General features: G+C 53.6%; 1 protein-coding gene across 7 annotated transcripts in view; it reads right to left on the bottom strand.

Annotated features, from left to right (window-relative positions):
- Positions 1-17,622, bottom strand: part of ZNF385C (zinc finger protein 385C) — a 58,856-nt gene that overhangs the window by 35,422 nt on the left and 5,812 nt on the right. For 4 of the 7 annotated variants that reach the window (XM_044938957.2, XM_044938958.2, XM_044938959.2 and 1 more), the window contains exon 1: positions 5,655-5,809. The exons of 1 other annotated variant lie outside the window; for it this stretch is intronic. In XM_044938957.2, the coding sequence (XP_044794892.1) occupies positions 5,655-5,688 (34 nt within the window). In that variant the 5' untranslated portion in view covers positions 5,689-5,809. Of the gene's footprint in view, positions 1-5,654; positions 5,811-17,622 lie in introns of those variants that run through there. 2 more of the 7 variants (XM_044938961.2, XM_044938962.2) reach the window with 1 other exon arrangement.

Raw genomic sequence — 17,622 nt, 5'->3', positions numbered from 1 at the left:
GGAAGCCCTGAGCAAACTAATACATCCTCTTAAAAGGCATTTCCTGTGTATTCAGATTTGTGTTCATTTTGCAAATTAGACCCAGTGAAGTCAAGTGATGCCGTAACATTCCCATAAGGCCACACGCCTAGTGGTGGAGCCCACTTCCGAAAAAGCAAATTCATTTCTCAAGTTCACAGCCAAGAACCTTGCCTGTAGTCCCTGGACCCCTCCCCCTGCTCTCAGTAAACTGCTTGTCACTCCTGTGGGCATGTGCCCAAAAAATCGGCCGTCATTACATGTGTGGGGACTGTAAGTGAATGGACCAGAGTGGCACAGCAATTAAGAGCACTAGCTCTGTATTGACTCCTACCTGGTTTTGAATCTCAGCTCTGTCACTTCCTGGCTGTGTGACTGGAGCCTCAGTCCTCTCATTTGTATATCTGTAAAATGGGGTGATGAGCGGTTCCCAAGTCACGCACACTGTGAGGATTAGACGAGCTGCTCTCTGTAAAATACCCCTCAGGGTCCTATAAACATTGGTTGTTTTTGATCTGGGATGTGCCTGTGTTTTGCAGCTTGTGAATGCAGTCCCTTCGTCACCCTATGTGTCTATCACGGTGTACCTGGGTCACTGTGAATGTCTCGGTTACCCTGTTGTCTGTTGAGGCGAATCTGTGTCACTCTGTTTCATGTCACAGTGTAGCCGAGTCATGGTGTGGGTGTCATTGTGCCCAGCTCATGGAATGAGACTGTCACTGAACATCTGTCCCCACCTCAAAGTCGTATGTTGAAATCCTAATCTCCAGCAGTTCAGAATGGGAAATGCAACCTTTTTTGGAAATAAGGTCATTGTAAATGCTATTAGCTAGGTTAAGATGGAGTTAGGGTGGGCCCCTAACCCTATATGACTGGTGTTCTTATAAAAGGAGGAAATGTGGACACAATCATGCACAGAGTTCCCAAGTGGCACAAGTAGTAAAGAACCCATCTGCCAGTGCAGAAGACAGAGAGGCACAGGTTCAGTCTACGGGTCGGGAAGATCCCCTGGAGGAGGATAAGACGACCCACTCCAGGCAAGTATTCTTGCCTAGAGAAGCCCATGGACAGAGGAGCCTGGTCATCTATAGTCCGTGGGGTCGCAAAGAGTTGGCCACGACTGAGCACAGGACTGCACATGCACAGGGGAGGACACCAAGTGAAAACCAAGGCGGTAGGTAGGAGGGGCTGCTTTGGCAGGTTTGGTTGGGCTGCAGTACCAGAGATAGCCTCCAGATAGCGCTGCTAGCGTCGAGCGGGAAGATAAGAGGTAGAACTCGGACCCAGGAGGGGAGACTCCACTCCTCCACACTTCTGAGGCAACTAGGTTGCCCCTCTGAGCCGTAACAAACTCCTGGGCACCATGTCTGGAGTCCAGGGGACAGCTCTGCCCACAGAGGGCACACGGGAAAGTCACTCCATCACCTTGTAAGATTCTACATCCTCTCACCTCTAGATGGAGGTCATCACAGCTCTTCTCCTGCCTTTAAAGTCTTCCCCTGCTCTCTCAGAAGGAAAGCGGACCAGGAAAAGAGTACCAGGTACGAGTATGGGGGTGGGGGTGGTCCAATCAGCCAGGGGGAAGAGTCTTCAGGAGAGTGAGATTTTCCTGGCCTTGCCCAGGAGAGCAGGCTGCCCCAGCAGCAGGGAGACAGTGGTATTTTGAAATCTCAGTGCAGTTTATGACAGGCAGGCCCAGAATATGGTCCAAGAGAGCAGACAAATATCTGCCATGGGGCTGATTAAACCCCCATGATATACAGCCTCTGGGCTCACAGGGCCCGCCTGGATTCCGGGGCTAATTGTGTACCCACCAGCCAGGTTGCTGGGCCTGCTGCAGCCTGCCCTGCCTAACACAAGCTTCCCAGCTGTCCTCTCGGGAGCTCTACCACTCCAGCTCAGCCACGGCTCCCAGCCAGAAATGTGGAGTGGTGGGCAGTTTTTATCGCACACACATGTCGGTCTAACCCCTGCTGTGAGCATTAAGAGGTCAGCACACCCTGTGCTGGCTTCTATTCAGAACCAGCATGACTCACCCTCACTGGACCCACATTTGGACAGGACACGCTCTCTTTAACAGAAGAGGAAGTTGAGTCCCAGAGCAGGGGAGAGGACTTGCTTCAAAGTACATAGACAGGCAGTGTAAGAGCTGCTTCTGGGGGACTTCCTTGGTGGTCCAGCGGCTAAGATTCTGAACTCCCAATGCAGGGGGCCTGGGTTCGATCCCTGGGTAGGGAAGATCCCCTGAAGAAGGAAATGGCAACCCACTTCAGTACTCTTGCTTGGAAAATTCCATGGACGGAGGAGCCTGGTAGGCTACAGTCCATGGGGTTGCAAAGAGTCAATCAGACACGACTGAGCAACATCACTTTCTTTCTCACTTTAAAGCCTGTTATGCCCTGGTTTGAACTGCTGGCTGGGAAGGGGGACTATGGATGCAAAGAAGGGCTCCTGGGGAGGCTCAGGGCTGCCCAGCCCTTACCGTCCCAGATGCCAGGCAGGGAGATGCCAACCCCCTGGGCAGGGAGTGGGGAGGCCAGAGCCAGAGAGGCTAGGAAGAGAGGGTATGAAGACAGGGGAAGAACTGGACTTAATTCAGGAAAAGACCTGGTGAAAGCAGAGAAAAAGAGCATGGGTGCGCCCAGGTGTCTGTCTGTAATTTACACAGGAAGAGGATAAAGTTCCTTCTGTTCTCACCTTCCTGAATCAGGGAGGGGGCGGTTGGACCAGGGAGGGAGCCACCCACTTGAAGGCAGGCTCATGCCAGCACAGGAGAGTTGATGGCGACCAAAGTGGCTGTCTTACCAGTGGCGCTAGTGGTAAAGAACCTGCCTGCCAGGTTCAATCCCTGGGTCAGGAAGATCCCCTGGAGAAGGGAATGGCTACCCACTCCAGTATTCTTGCCTGGACCCTGGAGGGCTATGGCCCATTGGGTCTCAAAGAGTCAAACACAACTTAGCACACACACGAGGTTGCTGTCTGTGTGTCTGTCCTCGCAGAGGTAGAGGGGGCTTGGGGGAAGGGAGCACTCAGGTATGGCTCCAGAGCCCGTTTCCACCCCTTCTTGCTGGGTGACAGTGGACTTCGGGGCCCAGGTGTCAGTGGCATCCTTGAGCACTGCACTACCCAAAGATGGCCAGAGAGAAAGAAATTCGGAGGCCGTGAGTACAGAGCGGGGAGCTGTTGCATCCTGCGGAAGGGGGTTCTTGGGGAAGACCTGTCTTTGCCAAAGGGTTAACAGGAGAGGAGGGTTCCAGGCCTGTCCCCAGCCTTTGGCAGGGCATGAAGGGCTCCCTCACCTAATCCTTAATGAGCCCAATTACACTTTGGTATTTTCCCCCAGGTCTGCCAATATCTACTCTTCGCCTCCCCGAGCCAGGTCCCCAGCCCTGCCTCTGAGAAGGTAGCCTGGTTGGCTGGCCAAAGTCAGGCCAGTCCTGCCCCTCTGGGCTTCAGTTCCCTGTCTTTAAAGAGGGGCGTTGGGCTGGGCTAATCTCTTAGGTCCCTTGCAGGCGGTGCTGTAGTGGCCACAGGGAGCAGCTGCCTCTAAGGTTGGGGTGGTGGGGGGACACCAAGCTGTATTTGTTTCAGTGGCCAGAGGAAGGCGGGGTGGGGACAGAGAAAGAACTGCCCTGTGGCGAGTGCCCACTGCCTTTTGGGCACTGGACAGACATCACCTCTGTTAACCCTCAGAGCAATCCCGTGAGGCTCTACAGATGAGGAAACTGAGGCTCACAGTCGAAACACAGGCCTCATCCTATGATGCAGGGGGAAGGGGTGCACAGCCCGGCGGCCCCCATCCCATCACTCCCAGGGTCACAGGCGGGAGTATGGGGTCATGTCTGGAAGAAGAGAGGCCTCGTCTGTTCTTGTCCTGTGGAGTGTGAGCCCTCCAGGGCCTGGCTGCCCCCCACAGGTCCCCAAGGAGCCACCACCAAGCACTCCACTCTCCCAAGGCTTACACCTTGCAGGGTGTTCACTGTGCGGCCCCCACAGAGCAGCACCCCCAGGGGATGGCCCAGAGAGCTGGGGTCACCCACGGTCACACCCAAGACTCCCCAAAGGAGTCAGAGACTCCCACCTAGAGGAGTGGGATGGCCCGAGTGGGGGCAGCCATGCCCACCCCCAGCCCACACATCCCTACTTTGCCAGGCAGGAGGCCCTGGGGCTGGGCCACAACTGGTCCAGGTGTCTGCTGCTGTGGGTAGGGGTGGGAGGGACCCCCTGGACAAACCAAGGCAGCCGTGTCTGTTGTCCCATCCGAAGTGATGAGAGATGTAGCCTGTCACCTTTCCCTGGGGACGGCTGGGTGCTGGGGTTTTCAGGAGTGAGCTGGCTAACTGGTGTTGAAAGTCAACACTCCGGCTCCAAGGAAGCAAGAGAGAGGGCATGAGAGGTGACGGAGAGCAATGGTCCAGAGGTGAGGTCACCATCCCCCCAGGCTATCCTCACCTGCTATTGGCTGGGAGTCCCAGAGGGCCTCCTTCCCCGGAACACCGTAGAGATAAGGGCTGCCTCTCCTGGACACTGATACTCCCCTGAAAGATCCTCTGGCCACCCTCCGGAAGGAAGTCTTTCTTGTTATCTCAGCTGCATCCCTCCTCGAAGGGCCCACAGTGGTAACACAGAACAGCTGCCTCTACGGTTGGGGCGGGGGATTAGCCTCAGTGTCCCCTGTTCTGACCTCTGCTGCCAGGCAAGGCCTAGGAACGAACCTGATTTGTGCAGGAGACCCCCCCCCACCAACCAAGCCCCCTGCCCAGGACCCTGGCACAGTTCAGCCTCATCCACTGCTTGCTCTCCCGGCCCAACTCCCCAAAAGACTGAACACTAGCTCCCCCAAACCAGGCTCCCCATCATGATGGCCCCAGGGTCAGCACTTCCACATGGGGCTGAGAGAATGAGTCTGAGAGAGAGAGAGCATGCGAGCCTGAGGGAGGAGGGCTGAGAGATCCGGGGATGGTTTGAGCTTTGTGGGGGGGCTGGGATGAGGTGGAATCCTGCCTCCCACAGAGGCCAGGAGGGCCAACCTCTGCCTCTGACCCTGACAGAAGGGGAGGCATTCTGTTTGAAGGAGGAGGGGCAGGCAAGGCGGCCTCCAATGACTGTGAATAATGGAGATGGGGGAGGGGGAGTGGGGGGGATGAATGTACTCTGCATTCACCCACCCAGCAAAAGACAATAGGTCTCCCATCCCCCGGCCATTCCCTTCTGTTCTATCTCAGGGGGCTGATGGGGTGGGAGTTGATTTTTGGAGTCTCTAAAGAACTTAGACAAAAAAGGTAGGTTCTGTGGTCGAGCCCCCTGTCTGCGGAGAATGGTCCCCTTCTCAGGATGAGTCTCGCTGTCCCTGGCCTGTGGTCGCCAGCCTCCCTTCCCCTACTTCCTGGGAGCTAAAAGTTCTGGCCATCACCCTTGTCCCCCCTCCCAGCCTCAGTTTCCGGTTAAGTCGTGATTCTTGTCGCCCACCTTCCCAAAACACAAGGCAGGGTAGGGTCCTCGCTGCTGCCACCAGCCCTACGGAGCCACCTACCCCCACCCCGCGCGCGGGCCCCCGTGGGCGCTCAGTCCCAGCGGCGCGTCGGTCCGGGATGGGGAGCCGGGAGTGCGGTCCCAAGGCCCGCGCCCGCGCCTACCTGAAGGGCGCTTCCGACCCGAGCGGGGCCGCATCCAGTCGTCCGCGGCCGCCCGCGCCGGTCCGGATTCTCGGCGGCTCCCGGCTCCTGGCTCCCGGAGGTGCGCGGCGGATGAGCCCGGGGCCCGCGCGTCCCGGGGCAGCCGCCGCGTCCCCGGAGCCCGCCCCTGGGCGGCCCACGGGGAGCAGGTGCCAGGAGCCGCGCCGCCCGGAGCGGAGCGCAGGCGAGCGGGTCGGGACAGTGGCCTGGCGCTGGGGCTCCCCGGGCAGCAGACGAGGGGAGACGCAGAGGCTCTTCTGGCGGCAGGGCTGGACCCATCGGTGAGTAGCCTCCCTACCCCTGGCTGGCCAGTCCTGAGTGCCCCTCACCTTCCAAAGGGTCCCAGAGTTGGGGGGAGGGGACTCCAAACTGGCCACCCCGCACTGGCCTGCTGGGACCTTCCCTGCCTGTGCATGCTAAGTCGCTTCAGTCCTGTCAAACTCTTTGCCACCCTAAGGACTGTAGCCCACCAGGCTCCTTTGTCCACGGAATTTTCCAGGCAAGAATACTGGAGTGGGTTGCCATGCCCTCCAGGGGGCTCTTCCGGACCCAGGGATCAAACCGGTGTCTCCTGCTTTGGCAAGCGGGTTCTTTACCACTAGCACCACCTGGGAAGCCTTCCCTACCCTTTTATAAACCAGTCCCTCTTTTGGGGGGAAGCTCAGGGAGAAAAAGGAAGCTGACATTCATGGAGCACCTTCTGAGTGCCAAGAGGGATGGCATTCAATCCTCATAACAACTTGCCCCAGACTGGTTTGATCCCCATTTTACAGACCAGGAGATGAAAGATTGGGGATGTTAAGTAACTGGCTCAAAGTCACACATGAAGTCAGGAGCAAATGGGAGACTTCAGGTTGTCCAGAGGTCAGCGGATTAAATCAGTGGGCCTGTTGGGGAAACATCACCGGTGTATGTGGCTGGGGATCATTTCTGATTCTTCCCAGGGAATCGGTGCACTGGCTCTGGCCCACACTGGGGCATGAGACAGGAGAATGAAGCCAAGCAGAAGGCAGGAGGCAGGGGCTGATGGCATAACCTAACAGCACCTGTCATCATTCCGTTACTGGAGAGTCTCAAGGAAAGGCGATAGGAATGGCTCTTGTATTAAAGAAGATGGACCAGCGCTGTTCTTCCCACATCACGCTCTGGCCAGCCTTCATGTGAAACAGGCCTTCCAGAGAGGAGGTCTCCCCACGGGGAGCCCTGGTGATGTCTCACTTGCTAGCTCCTGGCACTGCTTCCTGGTTCTCACGTCTACCAACTCACTCCTGTCTTGAGGTCTCTGCTGTTCCTTCCGCCTGGAACTCTCCCCTGATCTTCACAAAGCCTTTTCCTTGCCACTCGGGCCTCAACTCCACTATCACCTCCCCAGGACCCCCTTTCCCCAGCCCAGTTACTCTTTATCCCAGGCCCTGGTTATTTTCCCTCTTAGCACAGCTTTTGCCTGGTCACTTACCTGTATCCCCTGTGGGGAAAGGGCTTTTATTTTCCAGGTATCGGAAGCACCAGCACTAAGCTCTATAAATGCTCTATAAAGAGTTGTGGAATGAATACATGAATTCATTCCCACTCCAAGAGTCAAGCCACATTAAAGTGTCCACTTAAAATGGGCAAATTGTATGGTATGTGACATGTCTCAGTGAAGGGGTCACTCAAAAACCAATAAGCGCAGAGTGGAGCTGACAGTCACATGACAGTCCCTGGCAAGCGCACCCCCAACACACCCACCCTCTAACTTGATCCGATCACATCTCCTCTGTCACGGTCCACATCCTGTGGCTGTCCATGGCAAACTGCATGCAGTTGCTCAGACCTGGGAGGGATCTTAGAGGTCATCCTGTCCCTTTTGTGACTTGTCCCTGATGAGTTAGCCTCTGGCCTTTGCTTGAACGTGCTGAGGACGGGGCACTCACTGCCTCTCGAGATGGCCTGTCCCATAGATGGAGGGTCTCAAGGACAGAAAGCCCATCAGTATGGGAGCTGAGAGTTGCTTTCCTGTAATGCCTGAGCACGGGTTCTAGATCTGCTCCCTAGTGGTTCAGTGAAAGTTGCTCAGTCATGTCTGACTCTTTGTGACCCCGTGGACTATACAGTCCATGGAATTCTCCAGGCCAGAATACTGGAGCAGGTAGTTGTTCCCGTCTTCAGGGGATCTTCCCAACTCAGGGATCGAACCCAGGTCTCCCACATTGCAGGTGGATTCTTAACCTGCTGAGCCACCAGGGAAGCCCAGATCTGCTCCCTGGTAATGCAGAAAAAGCCCTCCCCACCTTCCACAGCCAGCTGAACATGGCTGGCAGCCTCTTCTTCAGGGATCTCTCTGCTCAGTGAAAGAGACCCATTTCCCTCAGCTGTTCTTCCCCTGACATGGCCACCTCCTCCAGGAAGCCCCTCCTACATGCTCCTAGGGCATCTTGTATGGGACCCTAACACTGCATTTATCATGCTGTATTGAACTGTGTCCCCCAGACCCTGCCCAGGCTACACCACTGTGCTGAGGGGGCTAGTTCTGGGCCTTTATTCACTTCCTTCTGCTCAGTACCCTGCATGGTGACCAAGTGACTTGAACCACTCAACTCAATAAAAACTTGTCTCCAGAGGTTTTATGATCCCACTCATATTCCTCTTAAACATATTTAGGCTTTCAATGACCTCCTTAGGACAGAGCCAGGGAGGGAATCACCTCCCCCAACCCTCTATCCTGTCCTCTATTAATGCTGCCCACTGTTAACTTTTCTACACTTCTGAGTCAGCTCTATAGAGAGCCAAGGCTCCATGAAACCTCCCTCATTTATTTTCATGTCATTGCTGGCAAGCTCAGCCTCCCCATCTCATCACCCAGAGAGTGATCTCTAGCACTGTGAGCACCGGACCTTGTGTTTAGGCTTGCTGGCTTTCCTGTTCTGCCTGGCCTGTTGAAATCATTCAACAGGAGCACAGGTGCCAGCTGAGTGCCACCACAAAGACGTGGCTTCACCTAAATACACCAGGATAACACGCCCCCAAACTCTGACTCTGCGCACACACACACACGCACAACACAGCTCCTAGCTGTGAGCCTTCTGTTTTCCAGCCCCTTCCCACATCTTTATTGATCCATTTTCTCCTCCCAAATAGCCCTGAAAAGTCAGCATTCCTCTCCCCAGTTTAAAGATAAGAAAAGGGGGCTTCCCCAGCGGCCTAATGGTAAAGAATCCATCTGCCAATGCGGGAAACACGGGTCTGATTCCTGGTCTGGGAGGATCCCACATGCTGAGGAGCGACTAGGTCCATGTGCCAGAGCTACTGAGGCCCGCCCACGTAGAGTTTGTACTCCGCAAGCAGTAAGAAGGCAATGCACCGCAACGAAGAGTAGCCCCTGCTTGTCACAACTAGAGAAAAACCCTCGTGTGCAGGAACGAAGATCCAGCATAGCCAAAAATAAATAAATAGGTTTTTTTAAGATAAGGAAAGGGAGGTTCTGAGAGGTTAGTTTACCTGCCCCAGGTCACACAGCTAGAAAGGGGTGAAATCGAACCCCATCTGGTTGACTCTAAACACTAGGCCTTCTTCCCTCTATCTCATGGTGCCTTATCCCAACACACCCAGACTTTTTTCCTGTAAGTGTGGGGTGAGGAGGAAGACAACACAGAAACCCTTTTCCTAGTCCTGACAGCTGGGGTTGCTGGGGTGCTGGTGCTCCCTTTCCCACCTAGCATCTTCCAAGGAGGGGTTCCATCCCCTAGTTGTCACCTTCCCCCGCCAACGCCATCAGAAAATAATTCTCAGTCTAAATAAAGCCACTGTGTCTCTAGCTGGCCGACTCAGTTCTCCCTGCTGCTCAGTCTCATCCCCTTATCTCCTCTTCCTCTGTATTTTTAAAAAAATATTTATTATTTGGCTGCTTGGTTGGGGGGGGTGGCACACAGAATCTTCGATCTTCGTTGTGGCACGTGGGAACTTTTAGTTGTGGCATACAGGATCTAGTTCCCTGACCAGGGATCGAACCCCGGCCCCTGCACTGGGAGTGCAGAGTCTTAGCCACTGGACCACCAGGGAAGTCCCTCCATTTCCTCTGTTTTGTCTGTGATGAATCCCCAGCCCTAGAACAGTGCCGGCATATCAAAGATAACCAACACATATTGCTGGATTTAAGGAATGAACCAACCCTCACTGTGGGCACAGAAAGTGGATCGGGTTCCTTGCTCTGGCTGTGTGGGCCGAGGCAAGTTCCTTTCCCTCTCTGAGCTTCATTTCCTTATTTGTAAAACAGGACAATTAACACATCATAACATGGCAGAGGGTGATGAGAGATCATTCCTGCAGTGTGCCTGACATAGTTTGTGCCCAGTTAATAACACAGGCGTCATTAATGAGGCGTTATGGTCCTCGCTTTAGAGACAGGGCACTGGGGCTCAGAGAGGTGAAAGGACTTACATAACCCACATTACCAGCTTGGAAGTGACCCATACAGAATGGAGCTGGGTGTGTCTGGCCTTAAGCTTGTGCCCTTTTCCGTGTGCCATGGGGCCTTCCCTAAGCGCTCGGTAAATATAATTCCTATCACAAAGGTGTGAGATGGTTATATTAATTGTTCCTTCTAATAAAACCAAGGACCTCAGTTAGAAAGCCTACAACAGAGGGGCTCAGGAGAGGAGCCAAAGACCCCTACCTAGTCAGCAGCTTATGTTCTGCTCACTGTCCCACCTGGGGTTGGAAGTACAGACTCATTCTGGGGCCCTGAGTTTCAGGAGGGTAGGAGAAGCCCCAACCTCAGGTGGGCTTGCCTCGTCCATCCCAAGTCCTCTCCATTCCCACTGAAAGGGCAGAATCGCTAAAGGCTGAGAGCCCTCCCCCCACAGGGCCAGCCTTTTGCCTCCTAAAATAGCCCGAAGCCACCATGTGCCCAGAGCGGCTCCCCACTGCTTGCAAATCCCCCTGAAATTAAATCCCCATCCTGCCCCCAAGCAGGACAGCACCACCTCCTGCCGCCCGCTGAGCTCTATGGCTGGCCGGGCTCCCCCCGGTGGAAACCGGGACAGTCGTCCTTCACGGTGACCGAGACATAAATCCCCAAATAATGAGACAGGCGCTGGGAACACAGAACCAGACACGGTGCTAATTGGTTTACTTCTGGGCAGGCGTGATGTGGGACAACAGCAACAGGCCTTGGTTGCCCAGCAGGGAAGATGGGGTGCGGGGTGTGATGACCTCCCAGGTCCCTGATGTTCTGTGATCTCTGGCCTTGCATCCAGACCCACCAGCGGCCCCTCCTAGAACAGTAACTTAGACGTAAAAGGGAAGGATTGGGATCCCTTGGTCCAGGTCTTGAAGTAGGGAGACCCAAAGCATCCTTACCACAATCTAGAAATACCTCTTTCCACTAAAAACAAAACATAAAACTGAAAGGCTCAGCCCCCCTCAACATGTGTGAGGATGGCGGTGGGGAGGCGGGGTGGGCCCCGCGCAGTCTCCCCGCCCCTCCTGCATGACTAGTAATAGATTCTTGGATGAGCATGAGGTCCTCAGTTTGCAGTAATCAGGATGAGATTATCACATTAACCTTTAAAAGTCTTTGCTCAAAAAGAAGCAGCAGCAGCTGACACCCTCGACTCCCCCGCCTTTGCCACCATCACCCTCTCCTGGACCATGGCTGGATGAGCTCCAGATATGGGCCCCATGGAGGCTCCACTGCACCGGCCTAGAGGCAGGGGGATGGACACCATGACCTTTTCAGGCCTGGGCTGCTTCTGAATTGTGGTGACATGGAAGAGTGAGGAGCTGGGGGTAAAGGGTATGTGTGTGTCTGTGAGAGTAATTTGGGGAGGGGGGCCTCGTGAAAACCAGAGTAACTTGTAATCAGGCAAACAAGCACTTACATATAACTCTGCCACTTACTGACCTGTGACTGGGAACATGGCCATTTTCCCCACATCTCAGTTTCCTGATCTATGAAATGGGGCTAACAATAACTAATAGTAACTCCCCTAACCCAAGGCTGACAGCTGAGAAGATTAAATAAGATAACAAATAGAAAACACCTTGCAGGCTATAAAGAGCCATTATGATGTGAGGGGATGACATTGTTAGTTAAAGCAGGAGGGACAGTGGTAAGACTGCAGAAAGAACTTCCCCACAGCTGTGCAATGGAAACTAATGGGGCAAAAAGACAGGAAAGACAAACGGGCCTGGGTGGAACCCCTGAAACCTCACAAATGATCTCCTCTCCCACACATAGTGCCCATCTGCATATCCAGACAGACCCCTCCCCTCCTACACATCATCCTGCCGCTCAAGGCTGCCAGCCCGTCCCCAGTCTTCCCTAGTCCAGAGTTATATCCAACTTGTGTTCGTTGCCAACGCAACGGAAATTATTTCAACCTCTTCATCCAGCTGGGCAAAGCTGCCTGGGTCATGTAGGAGAGGCTGGAGCATGAGGAGAGGAGGCTGGGGACTGGGGTGTCCCACAGCAGGGGTGGCCCCCTCCCCAGAATATTCATCGCAACAGCAGCAAGCTAGAAGGCAGTCAGCTTACTGGGGGGACTTGCTCAAACTGCCCCATGGAAGAGAAGGAATGGCTGAGGGCCCAGGGGTCCTCACTGGGACCTTGGCTAACCTCCTTCCTACTTAAAGAGCTGCATTCAGAAGAGGCCGGGAGAGGCCCTGACTACCAGCCAGGATCAACCTTAAGGAAATTTAGATCTTTGAGTTTCTCCAACCCACCCTTCATTTCCTGATGCGTTTCTTTGGTTAGTTTGTCCAGCAGAATTCTCCCACCTTCCTGGACCTTGAGGTCTTCCCCTCTTCCTCAGTATAAGTAACTGAACCTAACACATGCTAACCTCAGAAGAATGAAGGCAGGGGGGCACTGAGAATGACCCTGAGAATCTGGGGTCACCTAGGGCAGGAGGGAGGGGAGAGCCTCTGAGTGCACTGGCTGAGCGAGATGGTGGGATGGCCATGGTCCATCTTGCTGGCAAGGAGCAGCTGCCGAACCGCATCAAGGAGTCCTCCTCTCAAATCAGTCTGGTGGGTGGAAGCACACGGCCGTTGCAGGCCATGAAGGAGGCCTTTCAAAACCAGCAGAGAGCTTCCAAGAAACGCCCTGGGGATGGGCTGAGTCAACATGCCCCAGGTCCCCCAGGCCCTCCGTTCAGCCTCCAGGCTGTCAGGCTGCTTCCCACAGCAGGGGCTGCCCAAAGCCCTTGGCTGGGAGGCAGTTCAGGGCCCAGGACAGAGCCTGGGTTCTGGAGCCGTCAGACCTTGGGCAAGTCGCTTTGCCTCTCTGATCTGTAAAATGGGTACAAAAGTATCTACCTTGTGGATTTGTTGGGAAAATTGAGATGATATATGGAGAGTATCTCCCTTTGGGCCTGGCACAGAGGAGGGACTCAATAAATTCACTCAATAAACACCCATTGAACACCTTCTATATGCTAGGCCCTCCATTCTATGCCTAGGGGATGCAGCAATGAACAAAAGTCTTAAGGGGCCCTCATGGAGCTTGCAATCTAGGAGGATGGTCAAGTCAATAAGTGGATAAACGCACGAAGTCAGGGAGAACAAGTGGCCAGGAAAGGACTTTCTGAGGATGGCACAGTTCAGGCCAGAGCTGCCTGAGATGAGGGTCAGGGCTACTCGAAGATAACTATGGCCCCTCACTGGAATCACCTGGGCAGCTTTGAAAATGATGGGACTCCTCCCCAGAGATTCTGATGGAATTAGTCCAGGTTGCAGCCTGGGCACCAGGAATTTTCAATTCTGCCCCGGTGATTCTGATGTGCAGCCAAGGGCGAGAACCCATCGCCCGGCGGTTTTTCCAAGTGCCTGGCTACCTGAGCATCACCACGGAGCTCATTAGGCATCCTGGGCTGGGCCCTCATCCCAGGGATTCAGATTCAGAATCTGGAGTGAGGCTCGGTGTCTGCCTTTTTAACAAGCATCCAGGTGATTCCGAAGAGCAGACAGGCCTAGAGATGCATCTAGAAGAACAAGTACCAGCTCAGAGCTTGGCACTCGCAGCTTTCCATGACCAATCCTGAGCCACGCCCACACTGGACCACGTGCTGCTTAGGATGTAAGCTACCGGCCTCTTTGACCCCAGCCTGGTAAGCCCCGCCTCCTTTTTTTGTCAGGTTCTGCGCATGCTCAAAGGCTTTCCATGAAGACCGAAAGTCCTGACACTGTGGACTTGGGCTCTGTTTCTCCAGCATCCTCAGCCCCTTGGCGGAAGCCCCCTACTCCATTCTGTTACATGTCCATGCTTTATGTCCAGCCAGACCCTGGCCTTCCTCCAACCACGTGGCTCCAAGTCTGGTGCCCCACACGAATGACTAGTCCTAGCTGAAGGCATACCAAACCTACCCCAGCCTCTGCTGGTCACAGCTGCTCCCACAACTGGGCCAAAGGTGGCAGGGTTGTGACCTGCTCCTGTAACTCCCTGTTCCACCCTCTTTTTCTGTCCTGGGTCTCTGGTCACTCATAGCCCTGTCCTAGGGGCCAGGCCCTGGGAGGGGAGACATAGCGTGGTTATGCTCCTCAAGGCAGAGGTGCTCCTGAATCCCTTTCCATCTCTGATGAAGAATCAGGTCCCCCACCCTGTGCTTGGGCTCCCTGGCCTAAGGGATGCTCACCCCTTCCTGTAGGGAAACAGCATAGTATAGGTATATCCCCACACTGGGTTCAAGTCCTCCTCCTGCCACTTCCCAACTGTGTGGCCTTGGCCACCTCTGTGCCACAGTTTCCCCATCTGTAGTGTTAGTCGCTCAGTCGTGTCCAACTCTTTTCAACCCCATGGACTGTAGCCTGCCAGGCTCCTCTGTCTATGGAATTCTCCATGCACAATTCTCCAGCAAGAATACTAGAGTGGGTAGCCGTGACCTTCTACAGGGTATCTTCCTGACCCAAGGATTGCTCTTCTCACATTGAAGGCAGATTCAAGGATAAAATAGGATCTTACAGGGATTTCAACGTTTTTACAGTATTTAGGAAACAGGTACCTGGTGATCAGTATGTGTGCTTGTTAAATAATATTTAAAAATACATCATTCCAGGAAGGTGAGGTTTTCATCAACAAAATCAGTCCTGACAATGTAGCTAGTTCTGGGAGGCTGGGATTCAGATTCTATTTTACAGGTGAGCAGACAGGTCAAGGACAGGAAGTGACTTGCCCCAGATGACACCCAAACCTCAGGTCAGTTACTTCAAGCTTTCTCTCTTCAAACACCCCAAAGCCCACCTCCTCACTCCTCCAGCGCCTGGCCTGGCCCAGGTGGGCTCCATGCCCCACACTGACAGAGGCCCCTTTGTACCCCCGCCCAGGGTCACACCCAGAGCTCAGAGCCACAGATCAGACAAGAGCCTTGTGTCTGGGTCCGTTTCATGGCCAAGTCTGTGGTCTCCCTGGCTGCTCCAGCCACGTGCTCTGGGTGGGTGGATCTGAGGGCTATTCCATTCCCGAACCCCAACCTCAGCAGGGCATCCCTGACCCTCCCTCACCACATTCGGCCAGGAGACAGACTGGAAGAGAGCCCCAAGGAAGACACCCCAGTTCTTGGTCTCCACCCTGCGCAAACTTCAAGTGGCCGAACTCTGGGGTATCTGGAACCTCAGAGGAAGCAAGGGCAGGAGCTGAGGTGTGAGACATGACATGGAGAACATTCTGAGGGAGTGGGAAGGGTGGTGCTGGGATCCGGGAAGCAAGATGGGATTACCCTGTCTTTCTATCTCCCTATGACCAACCTAGATAGCATATTGAAAAGCAGAGACATTACTTTGCCAACAAAGGTCCGTCTAGTCAAGGCTATGGTTTTTCCTGTGGTCATGTATGGATGTGAGAGTTGGACTGTGAAGAAAGCTGAGCGCCGAAGAATTGATGCTTTTGAACTGTGGTGTTGGAAAAGACTCTTGAGAGTCCCTTGGACTGCAAGGAGATCCAACCAGTCCATTTTAAAGGAGATCAGCCCTGGGATTTCTTTGGAAGGAATGATGCTAAAGCTGAAACTCCAGTACTTTGGCGACCTCATGCAAAGAGTTGACTCGTTGGAAAAGACTCTGATGCTGGGAGGGATTGGGGGCAAGAGGAAAAGGGGACAACAGAGGATGAGATAGCTGGATGGCATCACCGACTCGATGGATGTGAGTTTGAGTGAACTCCAGGAGTTGGTGATGGAGAGGGAGGCCTGGCGTGCTGCGATTCATGGGGTTGCAAAGAGTCAGACACGACTGAGTGACTGAACTGAACTGAACTGAACTGAACCTGTCTTCAAGCTGTTCACTTCTCTTTACCACCTGGATTAGCACAACAGCTTCCTCATCAGCCTCCCTGCCTCCACTACCCTCCCAGTCTGTTCTCCACATGGCCAGAGGAGCTTTTTTACTTGACTGATTGATTGGTAGCACCATGCATCTTGCGGGATCTTAGTTCCCTGACCAGAGATTGAACCTGGGCCTCAGCAGTGAAATAGCCCAGTCCTAACCACTGGGCAACCAGGGAATTCCCTAGAGGAGACTTTTTAAAAGGCAAATCTGAACATGTCACTTCCTGCCTAAAACCTCCAAGGGCTTCTCTTACTTTAGGAAATCTGGCTCCTACCCACCTCCCCAAAACCCTTCTTCTCTGCAATCCATGATCCTGCCCACAGATTAACTGAGATATAAATGCAACTTTCCACCTAAGACTTTGGCTGGTACAAGTAACACTGGTAATAGCTAGAACCAGATATAAGAAAACTTGTTGTTGGCTAAAGTGGACACAAGAATCCAATCTTGAACACAAATCTCCGTTTACATTCGAATCTTCCAAAATTGGAGGAGTTACCCAGTCACTCACACAATGGTGGAGAACAGGGTCGGGGGCCTTTAATCATTGTGAAATTGATCAGTGAATCAATTCTCGGCTGCAAAATCTATACAGAATTGATGCCGGTGAAAATAGTTTCAATAAAGTTAAAATAGAATGAAAAAAAAGGAAATTTTGTTTGTACCATAGAGGGAAAAAAATGGAAAAAATCTGATGAAGGAATTACATTGGATGAACAGAGTTCAAATGGGAAAGCACTTTCTGAAGAAGTGTTCAGTGTTGGTATGTTTTGGTTTCAAATGTTTGCATTCAAAACATCCTTGGGGTCAAAATGTCCAGGTCAAAATATCCCATGCCCCTTGGATCTGTTTTTGTGCCCCTCCCTGCCTTGCTATGATACTTGGCTACAGCCACGATGGCTCTTTCTCTTACCGGAGCAAGATGCTGAAATACCAGGAGAGGCCTTCCCTCCTCCCCCTCTTTAAGGTCGATGCCCTGCCTGCCTCCCTGTATGCTCTCTTATCCCTGCTTCCCCACCCCTCGTCTTATTCCTCTTTGAATTCCCAGGGCAGGACCTAGAAAATACAACCCACGGTAGGTGCTCAGTAAATATTTGTGAGGTTTTTGTTTGTTTTTTCGGCTGTGCCATGTGGCTTGCGGGATCTCAGTTCCCCAACCAGGGATCAAATCTGTGCCCCGCTGCAATGGAAGTGTAGAGTCTTAACCACTAGACCACCAGAGAAGTCCCAATAAATATTTGTTGAATGAATGAATAAATCAGTGTCACCTGATTGAGGGGCTGGGGGATGGGTTAGGGCTTACAAAGGCCCATGGGAGAGTTAAAGAGACAGGGCAGGGACATAGTCTTCCACCGCAAGTTCCAGAGAAGTCCATTTTAGCAGAAAAAAGGAGACGGTACCAGTTCGTCTTCATTTCTGCCCCTTGCCCAGCTTGAGGTTCAAGACCATGTGTCAACTGGCCAGCTGCCTGCTCCCCCCTGCCCAGCTGGGCTGTGTGGCCCCCCTCCCCCGGGCCTAGCTCCCACATGTGGCTGCTGGCCAGGCTATTTGGGGAAATTTCCTGATCCCCCCTCTGGCCTCTCCACCCCCACACCCCATCCTGTGGCCCCGGAATAGCCGTCCCTGGCCT

The sequence above is a fragment of the Bubalus bubalis genome, chromosome 3, assembly GCF_019923935.1.
Source record: "Bubalus bubalis isolate 160015118507 breed Murrah chromosome 3, NDDB_SH_1, whole genome shotgun sequence".
Lineage (NCBI taxonomy): Eukaryota > Metazoa > Chordata > Mammalia > Artiodactyla > Bovidae > Bubalus > Bubalus bubalis.
The sequence above is the reverse complement of the archived record's forward strand: the minus strand, read 5'-3'. Positions and strand labels throughout refer to the sequence as shown.